The sequence below is a fragment of the Ipomoea triloba genome, chromosome 7 (assembly GCF_003576645.1).
Source record: "Ipomoea triloba cultivar NCNSP0323 chromosome 7, ASM357664v1".
NCBI lineage: Eukaryota > Viridiplantae > Streptophyta > Magnoliopsida > Solanales > Convolvulaceae > Ipomoea > Ipomoea triloba.
The window spans coordinates 2,207,043-2,227,053 of NC_044922.1; the positions used below are offsets into that span (position 1 = coordinate 2,207,043).

Genomic DNA, 20,011 nt, shown 5'->3' on the forward strand with positions numbered 1-20,011 from the left:
GATATACGTTATTGCAATGCTATCCATTCAATTTGATCAAGGTGTGAATGTACTTAAAATTCCTCTTTATTTTATTGTCTTAGGATGACATGTGAGGGCCTCATCGAAATATAGAAGTTTCGATACTAGAGAATTATTATTATTATTATTATTATTATTATTATTATGATTTTGTTGAGGTTTTCCTTCTTAATTTAAACATATGAAAAGTTATTAAATCAATCTTATATAATATTAAAAGCTCTATTTGGCCAAACTTATCGTAAATATTAGAGTGATTTATTTTAAACTACTAATAAAGTATAAGTTAGTTGAATAATAATTAAAAAAAGATATAAGTTTAAAATAAACTGTTATTTAAACTTATTTCAAACGCCATAAAAGAAATATCATAAATGAACGAATACCACTGGTCTTTCCCACAAAATGAGTGTTAGCAAATAGTATTCGATTTCGATTCATTACACTGTTGTCACGAGTCCACCACCACGGTGGAGCCGTCATCATATTTGTCATCCCAAACCCTAATTCCCGCTAACCACCAATCCCTATCACGGTCCTTGTGAGATTCCGGGTTTTAAGTCAACTCTGCCATTTCCGTTCTCTTTAAGCTTCTGTGCAACTGATAATTTTGCTGAATTTCTGGAAAAAAAGAGGAAGCTTCGGAGTTGTTGATGGAGGGGAATTCCGGCGGCGGAGGCGGCGGAGGAGGCGGAAATGACGTGGAGCTTCTGTGCAAAACGCTGCAGGTGGAGCACAAGCTGTTCTACTTCGATCTCAAGGAGAATCCGCGCGGACGCTACCTCAAGATCTCCGAGAAGACCTCCGCCACGAGGTCCACCATCATCGTCCCCTCCAACGGCATCTCGTGGTTCCTGGATCTCTTCAATTACTATGTCAATTCCGACGAGCAGGACTTCCTGAGCAAAGAACTCCAGCTTGACTCCAAGGCACAACTGCTTTTACTCTGCAATTTTGTGCTTTCATCTTTTGTTAGACTAACATTGTAGTTCCCTTCCTTTTTTGCAGGTCTTTTATTTTGATATTGGTGAGAACAGAAGGGGCCGCTTTCTGAAGGTTGACTATATTCTCCTTTGTTATTACTCCATAGTTGTTTATATAGCTTACTATTTAGAATTTTTAAAGAATTCTAGCCGACCGTAGTTGCAGAAGAATATGGCATAAGTTTGATTATGTTCAACTATTTGGGAATTAACCTTCAGTTGTCAAAAGCTAGTACTAATCTTTATGTATTCAATTCACTTATAATTGGTTGTGTGCAAAAATTTGCAACTTATAGAACACTAGCTATGTGAAAGGTAGGGTGCTTTTTATTTTTTAATTCCCAAGCATGTGCTAAGCTACCTGAGCTGAAAGAAATAGGTGGAGATAGATCTAAAGCACAGGGCACTGTTCTATTAAATATGGATATAACTTTATAGTGTGAAGGAGCTAGTTCATAGATCCTCAGATAATAGAATATTTTCTATGTTAGAATCCAATGAGTTTAGTTTCCTAGTGGACCATAATTCTTTTATAAAAGACAAAACCTTTTTCAATTAGATATGAATGGGAAGGAAAAGATCGATTGGGGGTAATCAATGATCAAGACTTTTTGGGTTTAGCAAAAGAAATTCCTAGCATATTAAAGATCTCCTCGAGTTTGACTTTGTGTTGGGGACGGGCTTACTTTTGGGGTTAAGATTTTTGCTTTGCCTTAAGCAAGATTTAAAGGAAGTTCGAGGCAAGTGGGTGTCAAAACCTTGTCATTTTCCTCGGGGTTGTTCATCCATTGAGGTTAGATGGGATGCGTCGTTAGAGAAGCATAAGGGAATTTCATTGTAGCTCAGTTTCCCAAACATCATTGTATCATAATTTGCTTCGTCTTCTTAAACATTTGACCTACATTTAGATTTTGATTCTCCTGGGTCTCAAAATGATGTCCAAATATTCCTAACTTAATTTTTATGTTGTTCCCTATACCTCAAAATGTAAATCTAGGAGATGTATTTGTCACCTGCCGGGTGTTAATATGAAAATATGTGTGTCAATATTTCATAAAGCATCAAAGTAAAGTAGTTTTGTATACTCTCCAAAATCACGGTGGTAGTGTAATTGAGATAACCTTCATGGTAGATTTCTGGATTTACCCACTTTATTGACTAAAACATTTGATCCTCTATTATATGGTTCTGAATGTTGACCATAATTTGTTTGCGTATAGGTATCTGAAGCTTCAGTTAGCAGAAACCGCAGTACCATCATTGTTCCTGTAGGGAGTGCCGGGGGTGAGGGTTGGGCAGCATTTAGGAATATTTTGGCTGAAATAAATGAAGCCTCAAGGCTTTTCACCCTGCCAAATGAGGTACTCCGTATTTGTTTTACTTAAGTTACTTTCTCTCACAGGCCTGTTTCCCTTTGGTTCATCACTAACCGACCTTGTCTTCTTTTTGTTTGATAAAGCAGCAAACTTCTGAAACTCCAGATCGGTTAGGACTTTCAGATGATGTAGGGGCTGGTTTCATATCCAGCCATAGCTCCCAACCTACTCCATCGGCTGACTTGAATGTAGACCGCACAATTGATTTGCCACCACCTGAGGACGTTAATAATTTAGGGATTTCTAAAGTTATCAGGGTTGATCAGAAGAGATTCTTCTTTGATCTTGGCAACAACAACAGGGGCCACTTCTTAAAAATATCTGAGGTTTGATTTCTTACCAAAAAGTAAATGTTTGTTAGTGTAAACTTTACATAGGTGAAAGTTACGATGCCATGACAAAGTACAACTTCCTGTACAAAAAGTTAGTTGTTTGTTCCACATATCTCTCATCAAAGGATAAATACAGGTGTCCGGTCCTGATCGGTCGTCCATCATTCTCCCATTGTCGGGGCTGAAACAGTTCTATGAAATGGTGGGCCACTTCGTGGACATCACCAAGGACAGGATTGAAGGAATGACTGGTGCAAACGTTCGGACAGTGGACCCTCCTCAGAGATGAACACTGACAACCTGAGGGTGAACCCAGAAGCCCATTTTGGGGCATTCCAAACTCATTTTCTGCAGTGGATCAGGTGTGCGATTGTGTTGATTTTGTCTTTAGCATTGTTCATTGGAAGTTGAATAAACTGGCTGTTTTGAGCAAGAGAGAGAATAGCAAACCAATTGTCAAGTGTGAATGGAGGGACAATAAGAAATAAACTAGTAACTCTTGTAATTCCTAGTGTTGAAAAAGGTTCCTTTGTATTACTTCTCCCCTGTCAATTTTGATTCATTGCATGCTTTCACTGCTAGGCTGCTAGGGAACAGTGTGCACCAAACATATACTTTTGTAAGGGATTCTACCTTGTCAATCTAATAATAGGTTGTTTGCTTTGATTATACTATTATACAGCACTAGAGCAAGGGGTTCTTTCATTGTTTAGGTATTTGACTTTTATTTTATTCAAATTATAAACCGTTAAATATCGTCATTGACATTGTAATCGAGTGCCATAGCATAGCCGTATAGGCTTGGGGTGATTTGGGAAATATGCAATCACTACTTGAGGGTGTGCACATAATAAACTTTGTTCATATGTAGGGACGTGCAAATTACACAAGGTAAAACACATTAAAAAAATTACGTGTGATAGTCTTGACTAAAAGAGTGTTGGCAAGAATCTAATTTGTGACTTTTTGATACATATGTATGTAAATTGCTAAATGATCGTTGACTCGTGTCGTACCATACTCATCCCATTGGTCTTACGAATCACCCTTTTATGAGAGCACTTGACAACTTTAGAGAACAAATAGTGATCCCTTTGAATTAAGGTTTCCAATAATCATTCTCATCCCATTGGTCTTAAGAATTACCCTTTTATGAGAGCACTTGACAACTTTAGAGAACAAATAAAGGCTTTGTGCTTAAACTATTGTATCACAAAGATTGGAACCTCAGACTTGAAATGTGGGAGAAGACCTACTTGGGGCAATCACGAAGAACTATAATTGAGTTAGAAGTGATTTTTTTTTAGTATTCACATGCAGTGATTGAATTAATTCAATTGAGTCTCGATGTCCTTAACTATAGTGATTTTGATGATAAAAGATTGTCTTATTAACTAAATCAAGAAAAATCATTATAAATTATTATATTTAAAGACAAATTATCAAAACAAGGGACTCAACTAGATAAAACCATCAAAGCCCAAGATCCACAAAAAGGAGTTTAAGATTAAATCGAGAAAATCACTATAATTAAGGATTAAATTGGATATTAACTTTTAAAAGGACTAAATTGGAATTAACTTTTAAAAGATGTAGTTTGTTTGGGAGTGCATGATTCATAGTTAATGGATGTGAAACCCTTTACTTTTGTGAATAAATAAAATGGATGACAAAAACGGTGTTTTTCACTAATTGCGTTGCTTCAACTCAGTTTTACGATATGACCATACAACAAAACTGCTACTACTTTTCTATTACAAAATTGGCATAAAAAACATCTCTGAACCTGACAACAAAACCCTCCCTATCATATGTTACCCAACAAAATTTAAGACAACAGTATTTCTGGTCAGACATCATCTCAAAGATGTTGACAAATAACCCCTTGCTTCCAGAACATATAAAGGTTCCATCGGAAACTCACATCGAAATTGGTTATAACAATTTCATAGTTTTGGACAGGCGTGTTCGTGTCACCACGAAGATGTCATTTAGAGATGAAATATCCTGTTGAGGAAACACGATGAAGTAATGTAAGACTTTCAATAGATTCATAATTCATTTGCATCCAACAAAACAACAACCAATCGCGATATGAGACCACAATGAAAGAAACGTGTATATGATGTGATGGTTATGGCTAATCCAATATATTCCGGCATACAATAACTGAGAAACTCTAAAATAGCAATGACAATGCTCTAGTAGTGCTCTGCTGATTCATTAATATCATTGACATTTAGTGGAGTGCAGTTCCTTTCCCCGAATAAGTTTTCGTGGCTTTCTCTCTTCTTTTCTTCACTTGTTCCTCTTCCACAAGGCATGCATTATATATTGAGCACAAAGAGGGAAATGCAAGAAAGTACAGTTCTAGGGGCAGCTGAAATGCAGATAGCAACAATATGATAAGACCAAAGAGGCTAGTATTTTCGTCTCACCTTGTCCTCAAACTTGGTTCCTTCAGCGTTGTTAGTTTCCGATTTAGCATCCTAGTAAGTTCATAAAAAGGAATCAGAGACATGAAATAGAAATTGTAAATTTTGGTAAATCTTCATTACAACTATGGATTACAGTATATTGACACTGCTAAACTAACAGGCACAATGCACTAGCAGGCAATACAAATGTAAATCTAAAGCATTATGGTCATTGCACAGATCAGAAGTGATGCACAAAAGAAACCCAATGTATTCTATTCATCTTTATTGGATTTGAACATCATCATCATGACATTAATGCATTAAACATTTACAAGTTCTATAGAGCATCTCAATTTAAAGTACATCTTATTCAATTCCAGAATTGACAGTAGCTTTTAACCAAATCAATTAAACCAAAAATAATGCTAGAAGACAAATTTCCTAAGGAAAGATGCAACAATGTAAATGCAAATTAATAACCTCAAGTAGAGCCTCATACCTTTATTTTTTCTCTCAAAGCCTGGGTTAAGGTTGAGATTGTTCCACAAAGTCTGGCTTCTGCAGCTAATGAGTTAACTATTTCATTTAAAGATTTTAATTCCTCGCGGAATTCTGGATGGAGAACCAGAGTAGAAAAGTGCTCATCCAGTACCAAACCTAGGCATATAACAATGTCTTCAACTTTAGGAATCCAATCACAAGCTTTCAACCCCAAAACGGAGGATGCCTCAGGGCAAGAACTCACGGATGGAAACCTCTCATACTTCTGCAACCACTTCCTCAAGTATCTAACCAAATTCATCATCTCTGAACCATTTAATTTACTGATACAAGCTGCCAATATCACTTCATCATGGTTTCGTGACGATAGCAGATAATGCAAACACAACTCAGTTACAGAGAACCCATCATAAGCTATCATGAATAATAGAGAAGCATCCCTCACTAACATCAATCTCTTCCTGAGATTCTTATCCTTCACCTTTTCAATTGCCAACAGTGCTTGGCCATCACACTCCTTCAACCTTTGAATGGCCAACAATGCTTGGCTTTCCCACTCTTTCCTGACACTAACAATACTAGTATAACCATCTCTAGGAAGTGAAAGAAAATACTTCAAAATGCACATAACATCATTAGCTTGAAGATCTGAAAGATGCTTCACACACAAAACAATTAAGTCTGACCTCTTCTTTTCAATCAAATTACTAACTAAACTCGAAAAGCATGAATGCTCCACAAGCCCATTAACAATCAAACTTTCTAAAACCTCCCAGCATTCCACAACAATACAAGCCTCCAACACCAACCCCCTCACATCCCTACCCATGAATAGCCCCGACTTTCCGACTAATTTACCAACATAACTTATATCGGACTGATTAATATTATCCCCAGTTCCCAATTTCCCAGCAATGTTCTCAAGATATGAACGGAGAATCTTCAAAAACTCATCTTGCTTAAATGTGTTAGGTTTTCTGAGTTCCTTTTCCAGTTTTTTGAAGAAACTTTGTCCTAGCTCAATTATTTCACTGTCAGTTTTTGAGATTGTCCACTCGCTAGCTCGTTTAACTAGGAAGTCATCCTTTGCATCATGGCCTTGGGTTTTTAGTTCGAGCATACCAGGTTCAGGGTTTAGGATGATTGGGTAACTAAGGTCAGGCTCATGCTGGTTTGTCTCAGCTGAAGCTTTGGTGATTAGTTCCAGTAGAGACATCAGTCCTGGATAACAAATAGCTGTCACTGCATAAATGAAAATAGCATGTCAGCTTGTAATACTATTTTTTTTTTAAAATATACTGAACATAAAAATCTTAAACTAAATAAATTTTCTGTAGGCTTGCAAAAACTACTGTATGTACACAATCACTGGTAATTGCAAGAAAATCAAAATTGAAAGGATAATAATTATAGGTATTCATTGTAGAAAATTGCAATTAGTCTAATGCATTGACTAAACTTTTTCAGCCAAAGAATAAGCTAAGCCAAACACCAAACAAAGAAAAGGCTTTTAAAGCTATATAAGAGGTAATAAACCTATTTTCCAAGAAGCTCCAAAGTAAGGTTTCCCTTAAAAAACAAAAACAAAAACCTCTCATTCAGTAAGCTTAAGTCTGGGAAAACAACTAAACAAGCACCAACTCAATTCCAAACCATTAAACAACCCAAAAACACCTCTAAAATCACTTGTACACAACGTGAAATCAAAATACAGAAACAATCCATTCCATCTGTCCAAGCATTTCGAGTTCAAGTTTCTTATACCTAAAATCACTTGTTACAGTTTCCTGGATATGCTGCACCCTTAACAGGATAATCAAGGTGCATGTAGCTTGAGCTTGGAATGCAAAAAACTACAAAACTTCTTAGCACAAAGTGCAACAAATCAACAACGCACATGCCGCAAAACAGTTTTCAATAGCGTGATTATGCAAACATAACTAACTAAAAGTAAAGCAAATTCATCATCCAAAAATCTTCCTGCTGGTTGGAGTAATAACACAATTGAACACTTAATCAAAAGCGCATACATTCACAAAGTGCAACAAATCAACAACGCACAGATAATGCCGCAAAACAGTTTTCAATAGCGTGATTATGCAAATATAACTAACTAAAAGTAAACAAATTCATCATCCAAAACTCTTCCTGCTGGTTGGAGTAATAACACAGTTAAACACTTAATCAAAAGCGCATACATTCATAAGTTCCAGAGCATAAAGAAGCAGAAATCGAGATTCCAGAGTGCAGAAGTCGAATTTTTATTCGTAAAACAAATAAAGGATGCTGGACTTGCAGCGCGCCTAGAATAATGAAAACTCAAAAAGATGAAAAAGAAGAAGAAATAACGAAGAGTGTTCGACAATCAGAAGAAGACGAAGAAGAAAAAGGAGATTGAAAGAGAGTTCATACCTGGGAGAAAGAAGAGTGCGGAAGTTCTGAGAATGCACGTCCTGAAGTTCGGCTGCTGGAGGAGGAAGCGCACAAGCGAATTTCCTTCTTTAGCCCTTTTAGCCCTAATCTATACCAGGCTTCTTTATTTTATTTTTCTTTCTTTTTTAAATTTTTATATTTTTTTATGATTTTTAGTTTTTTTTTTTCTTCCCATGATTTTTTATTATGATTAAATTAATTTATTATGAATATTATATTATAATTTAATAAATGATACTAAAAGATAATATATTATGATTAATAAATAATATTGAAAGTAAACACCTATGTATTTTTCTTTTTATAATACATGGAAGAATTTTTTTAGTAAAAAGATAATTAATTATTATATTTTTAACACAAATACTTTAGTACTCGGTAACACTTATGGGTGTTACAATGGGTTGAGACCTGCGGGTCAATCCTAACCTGCTCTACGATGGAGCATGTTAAGGTTAAAGTTATTTTATTTAGGAGGAAGCGGGCCTCGCAAGCTCAAAAAATGAATTTAAAAAATGTTGAGACTCATTATTACATTTAAATATTTTTAAAATCATATTATACATTATTGTTGATTGTATTATATATAAATTAATATTGTAGTATTAAAAAACTAGTACATTTATGATTATAATTAAAATATTAAAATATCATTATCTACCAAATTATAGTACATATAAATTAAATTTTATATATTAAAATATAGAACGTCATGTAATATAAGTATTTTAAAAAACATTATAAGTTCCTTCTATTCATGGAAGAAGCAATCAAGAATCATACTCAGAATTGATATCAAGAGTACAGTTGAGGTTAGCTGGGTGGAAAAGGAAAACATTATCACTAGCAGGACGAATGGTTCTCACTCAATCGGTTCTAACAACTATTCCTGGATATACCATGCAGACGACATACCTCCCCCAAGGAGTAATATCACGATTGGAGAGGCTTTGGAGAGACTTCATATGGGGTGCTGTGGATGGGGAAAGAAAATGCAATCTGACTAACTGGCAGACAGTTCTGCAACCAAAGGAAAGTGGATACGAAGCCTTGAGCCAACCAATAGGGCCTACCTAGCTAAACTCGGATGGAGATTTCTCAATGATGAGGACAGTTTATGGGTAAAAATCTTGAAAGTCAAATATACCAATGGCAGAACTGATCTGGATTCATGGGAGGCCAAGGCGAGAATGTCCAACGCATGGAAAGGATTGATAAAAGCCGCCCCAATTTTAAAAGAGGGCTCGAGGAAATATGTGAAAGATGGAAGAGCAACTAAATTCTGGCTTGACAACTGGATTGGACATAGACCTCTTTGCAGAGAAATATTAAGAGATATACCTTCCACAGAGATGCAGGCGACAGTCTCGGACTACTGGAATTCGGAGACGGGGTGGTTATGGAGCAAGTTCTCGGATTGTTTACCACAAGAAACACTTGATAAGTTGGCTGCAATTGTCCTCTGCACTGGTGAAAGGAACCAGGATGGCTGGGGATGGGGTATTGAGAATTCCAAGAAATTCTCTATCAATGCTGCATACAAAATAGCGACAGCCACAATCCAAGGAAGCGAGGACAAAGCGTGGAAAGCTATTTGGAGTCTGAAAGTACCCAATCGCATTCGAACTTTTCTCTGGCTAGCGAAACACATGCCAACAGAGTAAGGAGAGGATTCACAAATGATGCTACTGTGGATATTACAGGGAAGATATGGAACACATTATACGTACATGCCCAATTGCCAACCGTGTATGGGAAACACTTTTACCCCATGATCATGAGATGATGAAAAACCAGGATTATAGAAGCTGGCTAAACGCAGGTGTGCAAGGCTTTGAGAATAAGTCTCACAAACATATGACAAGCATTACTTTTGCAATCGCGACATGGTGGCTATGGAAGTGGCGGAATGATTTTGTATTCACAGATACCATAGTAGAGGTGCCTGCTAGGACCTATTGGATCAGAGAGCAGGTGAAAGAAATCAATACTGCATTTGCCAGATCTAAGCAACCAGGAGCAGCATTAAGTATGAGGGCATGGAAACAGATTGGATGGACCAAACCCCCAGAAGATTGGTATAAAATGAATATAGATGGAAGCTGCAATCTAAGGAATAACTCTGCTGGATGTGGTGGTCTAATTCGAGATTCCAGAGGTCTATGGATAAGTGGCTACATACACAAAATAGGCAGATGTTCAGCTAGAGGAGCGGAAGCTTGGGCCCTTTTGAAGGGCATCCAACTTGTGCAGGCACTTGGTATTAATAAAGTCATAATTGAGACTGACTCAAGGGACATCTGGGAAGGCCTCTGCAATGGTAGGCAAATTGAAAATGCAGTAGACAATATCCTTCTTGCATGCAAAACTGGAGCCGCTAATATAAGCGAGTGGAAATTGGAGTGTGTTGGTCGTGAACAAAACAGAGCTGCCGACCTTCTAGCATAGAAAGCCGAGGAACTGGACAAAGGAATGAATATCTTGCAATCGCCCCCTGCTGAATTGTTAGAAATCATGGAGGATGACAAAATTGGTGTATCGGCCTGGCGCCAGTGGTAGCTTACTGTATAGATTACGGGTGCCCCCTTCCAACTGATTAAAAAAAAAAAAAACATTATAAGTTAGCCTATGTGTCGGCCCACGAGGTACGCCAACTCTGCCGAATAAATTTGGCTCGTGAGTTTTGTAGGCTGACTCACCTCAATAATTTTTAGCTTGTCACGGGACTTGCATAATAAGACAAGTTAATCTACATTGACACCTTAATAATATTGACTATTTGAAGCAATTATGTTGATTTTTTTTATTTTTTTTTGAAAACATGTTGAAAATTTTAAATAGTCATCACATATCTGAATGAAAGATTGACTCTATGTAAAAAAGTGAATATAAAGTATCTTATATGAAAAAAGAGTTTACCTATTAAGTTAGACCCGCGATACATTTAAATAGTAACTATGAATTTTTGTTGTGATCTTAAAAAATATATAAATTGACTAATTAGAGAAAGAAATATTGAAAGTAGATTGCTTTCAAATAAAATATTGAAAGTAGATTAAATGTAATTTTCTTGTACTAAAATGTTTCAATTTATATAATTGAATGTTGTGTTAGTTATAATGATATTTTCTATCTTATAAGTTATAATAAACAAACGTTTTACATATCTTATAGTGACTCTCTTACAAGGTTACTCATTGAGACAATTTTTTAAGTCATCTTCTTTTATTTCAATTAATGTTATATTATTTGAAGAACTCACAGTCAGCAATACTTGAATGCATGTATTAAGTAAATATTACTCCGTAAATGTATAATAAGTATGCATATCATATAAAAAATAAGTCACACAAAAAAAAAATTCTATAGGCTCAACTAATTAAGAAGATATTACCAGATTTAAACTCGGAACAATTACAATGAAGGACATTCACACAATTACAATGAAGAACATTCACCAGAGACAGAAGATCATGCATGATACAAATTACAAACAAGATTCATAACATTAAACCTTGGGCTTCAATAAACTTGAAAGGTTACAAAGTTCTTTAACTTAAGATGACAAGAAACAGAGCCATGTCTACATACTTATTACCCTGGAGAAATATTTTACACTGCAGCTATGAAATATGGAGGGATAACAGCATTCAAACTGAGGCAACAAGAGAATCATCATCCCTTAGACCAGATTCAATATCCAAGTTCTTTGTTGATGGCATTCCTGCAGTTACATCTTCTTCAATCCCGCACTCGTTTGTTCCTCGGATGATCTTGAAGTACCCGTCCTGCCAAGGACAACAACAGAACATATCTCATAAAGAAGCTCGTTACAACAATAAAACATACCTATATAGTCTCGCTATTAGCTTAAACTTTGAATTAAAGACCAAACACATCTTTCTACTCTTATTTACTTCTGCAACTGCAACTTTTTCATCACTTTGGGAAGTAAAGATGTGTAATACATACATACATACAGTCCCACTATCGGTTTAAATTTTTAGTTGAGACAGAACACGTATTCAGTTGTTACTTCTGCAACTTTTTCACCATTTTGGGTGTGTAAAACATCAAGCAGTAAAGGAGGAGCCTTATTCTGAGAAGTGAATTTATTTGTGTGTGTGTGTGTGTAATAGAGGTTGAACTTACATCGCCCCAGCTTCTGTTCCACTGATTAGCGAGGAGCTGTAACAAACATTTCAGAAGATAAGATTTTAATGAGAAGTCGAAATTAGGATCTGAAAGCCACAATTGAAACTTTCTGATATGTATATATATACCCAATAGTCTTCTCCATCCTCAGAAGTTCCCCATCCTATGAGCTTAACAGCATGTCCTCCCATTTCACTGCCTGTGACATGCTTGTAGACTCCAGATTTGTAATGTGCAAAATCCTGTGTTCAATCAACATTACACATTGAAACGAGTAGAAATGGACAGTGGTAATAATCGTAGGGGTAACATTGTAACAAAACAGTGAAAGAGAACGAAAGATGAGCTATTTTGGCCTTCCTAGACCTGATCTGCTGCTCAATATGTTTTCCAGGATATAATCGTGCTAATAGGGATCAGAACTTTCAATTCCATTAGCATTTACCTCGTAGACAGTAAAGGAGACCTCAGCGGGGCCATTTTTATAAACTTCGGCCATGATGCTGTGTTGATCAGAGCTCACTCGGTATGCATTAACGCTAAAATGTTTGGACTCCGACCAAAGCAGATTCTTCTTTACACATTTCTTCTCGCATGCAGGAGTGGGATATGCTGGCTCACAACCGGGATGGGAACATCCGGTTTGGTCAAAGTAAGGGTCACACTGTAAGAAGAAAGTTGTTTAGTTCTCGAGCATACACATCTTCCTTGATGGAGGAATGGTTAAGGCAAACGACTTTGATAAAGTTCAAAATTACTCATCAATAGCAATTGATAATAGCGAGTTATTACATGGTACAAAAGCACAGGGTATTTAGTATTTACCTCTGATGTAACAACACCAGTACGCTTAAAGTATTGCCAAGCCGCTATAGGATAACCACCATCACAACCTTCACCGCACAAAAAGCCACAGCAGGCTAAGAGGTCATTGACAGATAGAGTCACGTTCTGCATTAAATACATTTTGATTTTGAAAGTCATTATCATCGTGATTTAAATGAAAACCAGCAAGTTTTTGAGAGCTGAAATGAACTTACTGTCCCATAATGAATGCAAAACCGGTCAGTTAATGACTCAACTGCGCCAAAAGCCCAGCAAGAACCGCAGTGTCCCTGATCTATAAGGTCGAACAGATCAAATGCTAAGAATTAGTGTCTTTTCTGAAAGATAACAATTCAATAGGTCCAACCAAGAAACTGACCAAGAATATCTGCAATGGAGAGACACTGAGGCCAAGCAGTCCGTGCATCAAAAGTTTTGGGTAATTCTATTTCTTTAGAATGTGTAACTACAGGAGTCCTCTTCAATAGAGATTTGGGTGCCTTTTTAACTCCAAGGAGACGCTTAAATTGGCTAACCTGTAAACCGGGGGGACACATTACATGATAGGGCAAGAGACTATGACATAAGGGGGGGAAATGAACTTATGTAGGCCAAAAATAAGTAAACAGCATCGAGCAATGTAGGAAACTAACAGTGAAGTCTGAGAATCGAGGGTTCATGTCAGCTTTCCATCCTGCTTCTGGATTTTCATTAACAGTCTTAACGATTTCATCCTGCAGAATAATTTCCATAAAAATCTCTCAATTCGTACAGTCTGAATAAGGAATCAGTTTGGCTGTTACTTCTTCTCAGACACGAGCATACCTGAAGGATCTTCGGGTCAACTTCAGTCTGTGTTACTGGCTTCACTGCTACAACCTGAGTCCACCACGCCCATAATCAGAATGTTAAATGTATAATCAAGTGCAGATCTTATATAAATTCAGTTTATATGTGTCAAAGGGAACTGCTTTTACTTCACATAACATTTATTGCAAAAATATATATATAATAGTTTAGTGCACATCAGGCTAAACAAGGGCAGGAAGTAAAATTCTGCTTCTGTAAACTTGAAATTTAAACCATTGGGGCAAATTTTTCATAACTCTCAAACCCCACTGGATACTGAGATTAAAGATCATACTTTTATTACATGTTTCACATGTTGGAAGACATTATTTTTTAGTGACCAGGAAAAGTACGAGGACGTGCACTAGTGACCTTAGTTAGGAAAGGACTCCAATGAGGTAAACCAATTTAGATTATTCATAACTAATCGACTCAAAATATGAAGGTCAATAAGTTATTAATCTTATTGCCTGAGCAACTTGGTTGGGATTCTTTCTTGAAAACATGACTGACACGACCTGTTTACATTACTTAAGCCAGGAATCTGTAATCATAAGCTCTGTGCCATTAGCAAATATCAACAATTTTTCTTGCAAATAGGCCTATCATCACCCACTTTACATTATTTAATCCATGAATCTGTAATCATAAGCTGTTAACTTTAGGCCTTTAGCAAACAGGACTTGTATGGTAAGCACTAAGCAGTATACTCAATTACTCATTTATGAAACCTGCTTTATATGAAACAACCCATATTCCAAATCAGACTATGAATCAAATGGAAAATTGAGAGGAACTGTAATCAAAGCCATTAGGGCCAATCCCTAAGCTATTTACTTAATAACCACAAAGTTACTAATTTAACTAGAATGGAGCAGCCTATTAACTTTTTAATTTGAAACAATCAGCTAGGAGTAACCTAGATTGATCTTTGTGGTCCTTTGTAGGGTCACACTCTGCACAAATTTGAGTTAGTAATAGCTAAGAATTTACTCGTCACTAAAAAAGACCATCAAACCGAAACTGAAATTTGAGTTAGTAATAGCTAAGAATTATCATCAAAGAAAGCATTTTTAACTAGAGATCTGCAGAAAATACGGGAGTTCAGCCATGGAGTAAGAGAAAAGAAAGCACAGACCTGCAAGATAAGCAAGGAGATGGCTCCGATGAGCACAAAGGTCTTGATCGTCTCCATTTTTTTCTTTCTTGTTTCTTAGCTGATTATTCAAGCCGGGCAATGTTTTGGTCAATATTTATACATGAATTGGGCAGTCTGGGGATTCGTAAAGTGGCACCCATTCCTAGGACGACAGGTGGCGGACTATGACAGGGTTGGATCCCACGGTTCCGGATCTGACGGCCATGAGCCGATTAACGTCGCAACTTTGCTTGCTCCATACTCTGAATTTCAGAAATAATATCTGAATATCTCCATGTCAGTTCAAAAGAATAAAAAAAATATCTATCTTGAAATGAGTAATCCAATACTCGAGTATCCATAATAATGAAGTTTTTTTTTCTAAATAATTTTTGATAAGTTTTTATAGATGTAATTAGATAAAAAAAAATCAGAGGAAGGGGCAAAAAAAGAAAAATGAATTGTCAGCAAAAAATAAAAATTTAAACGCGTCCCGCTAGCGCGTGTAGTGCACTCACTCGAAGCCATGTACACTCTCTCTCTTTTTTGTGGGGCCCACTCAACGGGATAAAAAAATCGCATCCTCCTACAACAACCTTACATACTCTCTCCTTTTCATATATATGTAACAACCTTACATACTCTCTCCTTTTCATATCTATCTTTCGTGGTGACAAAATATTTCTCAAAAATCATGATAAACGCACTATTGGAAAAGTCCTAAGACTCTCCTATTTAAATGTTATGTATTTAATTTTAAGAGAAAATTTTACTTAAAATGTTAATGAGTTTCAAAATTGTCAATTTAGTATTATAATTATTTAATTTTGAGAAAATGGTCAAATAGACTCTCAATCTTTAGACCAAAGTACAATTAGGCCCTTAATTAAGGCTACCCCATATGAATATTTGTGAGGCATTACTCAAAACTGTAATTTCATTGGATTGAACTAAAGTTATAACCATTGTTTTTTTTACTCTATTATAATTTAATTAATATATATTTTCATGTGACTAATAAATAAAAGATTGTAAAGCAGATTTCATATGGTGAAATGGAACTTAGGTGGAAATAAGATGTGTTAATAGAAAGAGGGAAAGAATTAGCTGGAAATAAGATGTGTTAAAATGAACTTATATGTCTATAGTCACAATATACATGCTCATTTGGTTCACGATAATTTAGTAACACAATTTTTAGCATATTTTATGCAATAATGACTCATTTATTTTCTTTCTCTCCCTCTTTTATAGTGAAATGGAAGAAAATAAATTAATTTTTATAAAGATATATGTCATTGAGAGTTAATAAGATCCTCAAAATTTTGTTGCTTTACATGCACCATTTAGAGGGGGCATTAAACATGTGAAGAGCAAGCGGGAAAAAAAAAAAAGAAATGATCATTTGTCACCTAATTGATGGAACAAAGTTACTCAACTGATTAACTTATTAATGCAATTTTATCAATATCAATTTATTCTGACTAATACAAAGCTCGAGAATGACTCATTCAATATTCATTTATTCTTTTTTTTCTTTTGTCAAGTCATAAATTTTTAAGTTAAAATTTACACACTATAATTAGTCATGTTTGTGCCAAATAAAACATTAAAAATAATAAAAATTAATTACATAATAAAGACCCACGCCATCACATGTAAAATGACTAATTATTATATTTACCCCAAAGAAACGTTGTATACACTAATTTTGCCAACAAGTTACATTAAATATGCATAAGAAACACTAAATTTTCGGATCTTCGTAGTCCTCGAATAACAATCCTTTCACTCCAACTACTACATGTTAGTGAGACAGTTTTGGAAGTTGTAATTGCAGAGTTGGAGTTTCCCAAAATATACTCCATTGCATATGAATCAGGATCTCTAATAATCATGTACCAAAATAGACAGAAGATTCATGCAGTGGGTTTAGGTTGACACCAAGTGGTTGGTTTTATACAATGGCACGTAATTAGAACCAAGCTTGTAGGATTGTCCAACAAACCGGCACCGCAAAAGCAACGACTCTTGCTGGATAGCCTCGGTTGAGTGCACGCAATTGATAGTCCAATATAAATATAATTATATTCGCACGGATTTAACTCAATGGTTCAGTAAATAGTATTTAGGAGAAGCGATTAAAGTTTAAACTTCAACAAGGACAATGTGAAAATTATGTTTAGAGTGAACAAATTTCTTATACGAATTGGTACTTGAACCTATCAAACTATGGTATAAGGGCCTCACTTACTTGGTTACTCATTTCGGACCAGTGATGTCCAATGTTGTTTCGTATTCTGATGGAAAATTGTTGTTGGCAGAGTTGGCATGATGAAGTAACATGTACATGATGACAAGTATCTAAATCAGTAACACTTTATTTAAACTTTTTGATTAACAAACTTGTGATTTAAGTTGTTTCTTTTTTAAGATGTATTTTTAAATTTAAACAAAAATAAAATTAACTCAATGGTTCAGTAAACAGTATTTAGGAAAAGCGATTAAGGTTCAAACTTCAACAGCGACAATGTGAAAATTATATTTAGAGTGAACAAATTCCTTGTACGCATCGGTACTTGAACTTGTCAGACTAGGGTATGAGGGTCTCACTTACTTGATTATTCATTTCGGAACAGTGATGTCCAATGTTGTTTCTTATTCTGATGGAAAATTGTAGTTGGCACGATGAAGTAACATGTACATGACAAATATCTAAATTAGTAACACTTTATTTAAACTTTTTGATTAACAAACTTGTGATTTAAGTTGTTTCTTTTTTAAGATGTATTTTTAAATTTAAACAAAAATAAAATTTACAAACATGATTCGAGCTTGTTGAATTCAGATTACTCTCACAATAATTGAATACATAGCAGATAGTATACAAAAAATTGTATATGTTGAGATTATAATATATCAACTAGTGATTGAATCAATTTGGGCAACCCGTCAACATATATAATAGACAAAATAAGCATGTTCAATGACATTTGCCAAGCAATACAATGGTCAGCACAAGATACTTCGGATGGTAATAAGTATCTTGTCTCAACCTTTGAAGAGGTGTCTCAACCTTTGAAGAGGCGATCTTTAAGCATGCTTTAAGGGATGTGGTAGATGTGTCGATTTTATTGCTAATCTTGATCAAGCCAAAGATTGGGGTATGACAGTTCTTGTCTCCTTGATGATCCTCCGAAAGGTTTGGCGAAGCTCCTTATTGCTGTCGCATGCGGTGTAACATTTAGAAGAATTAGTTAATGTCCGACAAAGTCATTTTCGCACCAAAAAAAAGTAAACCAATGTCAATTATGACACTCATTCAATTACATTTAAAACGATCAAATCTATCAAATTTTAATTTCGATGAAACAGTCCTAGAATCATAAAATGAGACCAAATTACTTGAATTATATATCAGCTAATTTGACAAACCGACTAAATTCACATAAATTTTATTTTATACGGAGTATAATATATTTATATGTCTATTTATTACTAATTGGGCGATTTTTATTTTTCGTGTAATGTAGTCGTGAGTTGGCGACCACCCAACACATTGGTTGGGTTAGGCACATTAATTTGTAGTTTGCTATGCAAATTTGTTCTCTTTCAAAACCCATGCTAAGCAAAGTTGTTTGAGACAAAGAGGAGGGGTTGGTTGTTGCGGATAAAGATAATACGGTCTCAAAGAGAAAATAAATCTCATGTTTACATTCCTCAAGTAAATTACTACCACATAGAGCTCAACAAATAAATCAGCAAGTAAACTATGTCCGCCATCCAACAATCGCGATTTTATCCAAAAATATACAAAGAACCATGGTTGGCCTTAATTCAAATGCTAGATGAAGTAAACTATAACATCCATAGAATGTACTCAAAAAAAAAAAAACAAAAAACATCCATAGAATTAAATGTCACATAAATTTTAAATAATTTAGTATGATATTGGGTCATAGTTAAAATAATTTGAATCCTCCTAGTCCTAGCTAATAAGAGTCTAATTACATTTTTTTAAGAGTTAATACTCAATATAGTCCTCGACTATAGTAGTTTTACTCAATTTAGTACTAAGTGCCTTTTTGTACTCTATTTAGTTCTCGACTTTAATGGTTTTACCCACTTTAGTCCTTTGTTAAGAATTCTGTTTGTTGGGTATTAATAACAAGGTTAACATGGTAATTTCTTTTATATTTTATTTTTTATCAAATTAATTATTAATTATATGTCCTAATTTTTCTTCCTCTTCTGCATAGTTGATACAATTCCCTCATTCCTTTTCTCAGGCTGTAAAAACATATTGTAGACACATTGATAGATAGCTAATTTCTAAACAAACAATACACTTCCTTAAATATATATATATATATATATATATATATATATATTTGCATCCAATGCACAAACACCTTCATAATTTAAACAGATTTGAGTCCCCCATGAGTTAAGTCCACATTAAAACATGTTTGATCTAACAACCAGTAAGAAATGAGTTAAGTCCACATTAAAAAAAAAAAAAAAAAAACTACTAACAAGAATTTTGGGTACCGTATTTTGACGTGCATTTGTATTCAATTCTTCGTCTTGAATCCCCCATGGTGTGTTGCTTCCCGTTCGGCTTTTGCTCCCAGTGCCAACAATCGGTAACAGGTTCAACAATCGTTGGAGTGCTTTGCCTTGTGTTTGCTTCTGGTGAGTTTGCTTTGTATTCGCTTCCGGTGAGTTTGCTGTGTGTTTGTTGGGCTTGAGGAAGGGAGGAAGAATTGAGGGGGAGGGGAGAATTGTATTTGCGACAGAAGAAGACGGAGAAAAGGGAGAGAAATTAGGATATATAATTAATAATTAATTTGATAAACAAAATAAAATAGAAATGAAATTACCATGTTAACCTTGTTGTTGACACCCAACAAACAAAATTCTTAACAAAGGACTAAAGTGGGTAAAACCATTAAAGTCGATGACTAAATAGAGTACA

The 20,011-nt window shown here is 35.2% G+C and overlaps 3 protein-coding genes across 6 annotated transcripts; 1 reads left to right on the forward strand and 2 right to left on the reverse strand.

Moving 5' to 3' along the window:
* Positions 1 to 415: 415 nt before the first annotated feature.
* Positions 416 to 3,386, forward strand: LOC116024689 (transcription factor Pur-alpha 1-like). 2 transcript variants are annotated; one of them, XM_031265653.1, is made up of 5 exons: positions 416 to 950; positions 1,030 to 1,077; positions 2,225 to 2,365; positions 2,464 to 2,706; positions 2,849 to 3,386. In XM_031265653.1, exons 1-5 carry the CDS (start codon positions 675 to 677, stop codon positions 2,999 to 3,001), a joined length of 861 nt encoding a protein of 286 aa, XP_031121513.1. In that variant the 5' UTR covers positions 416 to 674; the 3' UTR covers positions 3,002 to 3,386. The 2 variants fall into 2 exon arrangements, with proteins under 2 accessions (XP_031121513.1, XP_031121514.1); XM_031265654.1 differs by having other exon boundaries at positions 417 to 950; positions 2,467 to 2,706.
* A 991-nt stretch (positions 3,387 to 4,377) lies between these two features.
* On the reverse strand, positions 4,378 to 8,171 carry LOC116024688. Of its 3 annotated transcripts, none has more exons than XM_031265649.1 (4): positions 8,046 to 8,171; positions 5,632 to 6,875; positions 5,151 to 5,201; positions 4,378 to 4,719 (listed from the first exon to the last, which is right to left on the reverse strand). In XM_031265649.1, exons 2-4 carry the CDS (start codon positions 6,847 to 6,849, stop codon positions 4,648 to 4,650), a joined length of 1,341 nt encoding a protein of 446 aa, XP_031121509.1. In that variant the 5' UTR covers positions 6,850 to 6,875; positions 8,046 to 8,171; the 3' UTR covers positions 4,378 to 4,647. The 3 variants fall into 3 exon arrangements, with proteins under 3 accessions (XP_031121509.1, XP_031121510.1, XP_031121511.1); XM_031265650.1 differs by lacking the exon at positions 8,046 to 8,171 and adding an exon at positions 7,832 to 7,962; XM_031265651.1 differs by lacking the exon at positions 4,378 to 4,719 and adding an exon at positions 4,739 to 5,022.
* A 3,263-nt stretch (positions 8,172 to 11,434) lies between these two features.
* LOC116025644 (cathepsin B-like protease 3) lies at positions 11,435 to 15,155 on the reverse strand. Its single transcript, XM_031266952.1, has 10 exons — positions 15,034 to 15,155; positions 13,872 to 13,925; positions 13,700 to 13,780; positions 13,426 to 13,582; positions 13,262 to 13,341; positions 13,047 to 13,172; positions 12,667 to 12,885; positions 12,350 to 12,463; positions 12,219 to 12,254; positions 11,435 to 11,854 (listed from the first exon to the last, which is right to left on the reverse strand). Exons 1-10 carry the CDS (start codon positions 15,088 to 15,090, stop codon positions 11,717 to 11,719), a joined length of 1,062 nt encoding a protein of 353 aa, XP_031122812.1. The 5' UTR covers positions 15,091 to 15,155; the 3' UTR covers positions 11,435 to 11,716.
* Between the last annotated feature and the right edge of the window lie 4,856 nt (positions 15,156 to 20,011).

Excerpts from the sequence above, each read along its gene's own strand:
- LOC116024689 (XM_031265653.1), top strand. The coding sequence starts at position 675 with ATGGAGGGGAATTCCGGCGGCGGAGGCGGCGGAGGAGGCGGAAATGAC. Across the intron at positions 2,366-2,463 it reads TTTTCACCCTGCCAAATGAG|CAGCAAACTTCTGAAACTCC; the intron begins GTACTCCGTATT and ends TGTTTGATAAAG. Across the intron at positions 2,707-2,848 it reads ACTTCTTAAAAATATCTGAG|GTGTCCGGTCCTGATCGGTC; the intron begins GTTTGATTTCTT and ends GGATAAATACAG.
- LOC116024688 (XM_031265649.1), bottom strand. The coding sequence starts at position 6,849 with ATGTCTCTACTGGAACTAATCACCAAAGCTTCAGCTGAGACAAACCAG. Across the intron at positions 5,202-5,631 it reads CTTTGAGAGAAAAAATAAAG|GATGCTAAATCGGAAACTAA; the intron begins GTATGAGGCTCT and ends TGAACTTACTAG. Across the intron at positions 4,720-5,150 it reads GAACCAAGTTTGAGGACAAG|GATATTTCATCTCTAAATGA; the intron begins GTGAGACGAAAA and ends TTTCCTCAACAG.
- LOC116025644 (XM_031266952.1), bottom strand. The coding sequence starts at position 15,090 with ATGGAGACGATCAAGACCTTTGTGCTCATCGGAGCCATCTCCTTGCTT. Across the intron at positions 13,781-13,871 it reads TTGACCCGAAGATCCTTCAG|GATGAAATCGTTAAGACTGT; the intron begins GTATGCTCGTGT and ends ATTATTCTGCAG. Across the intron at positions 12,255-12,349 it reads AGGATGGAGAAGACTATTGG|CTCCTCGCTAATCAGTGGAA; the intron begins GTATATATATAC and ends TGTTTGTTACAG.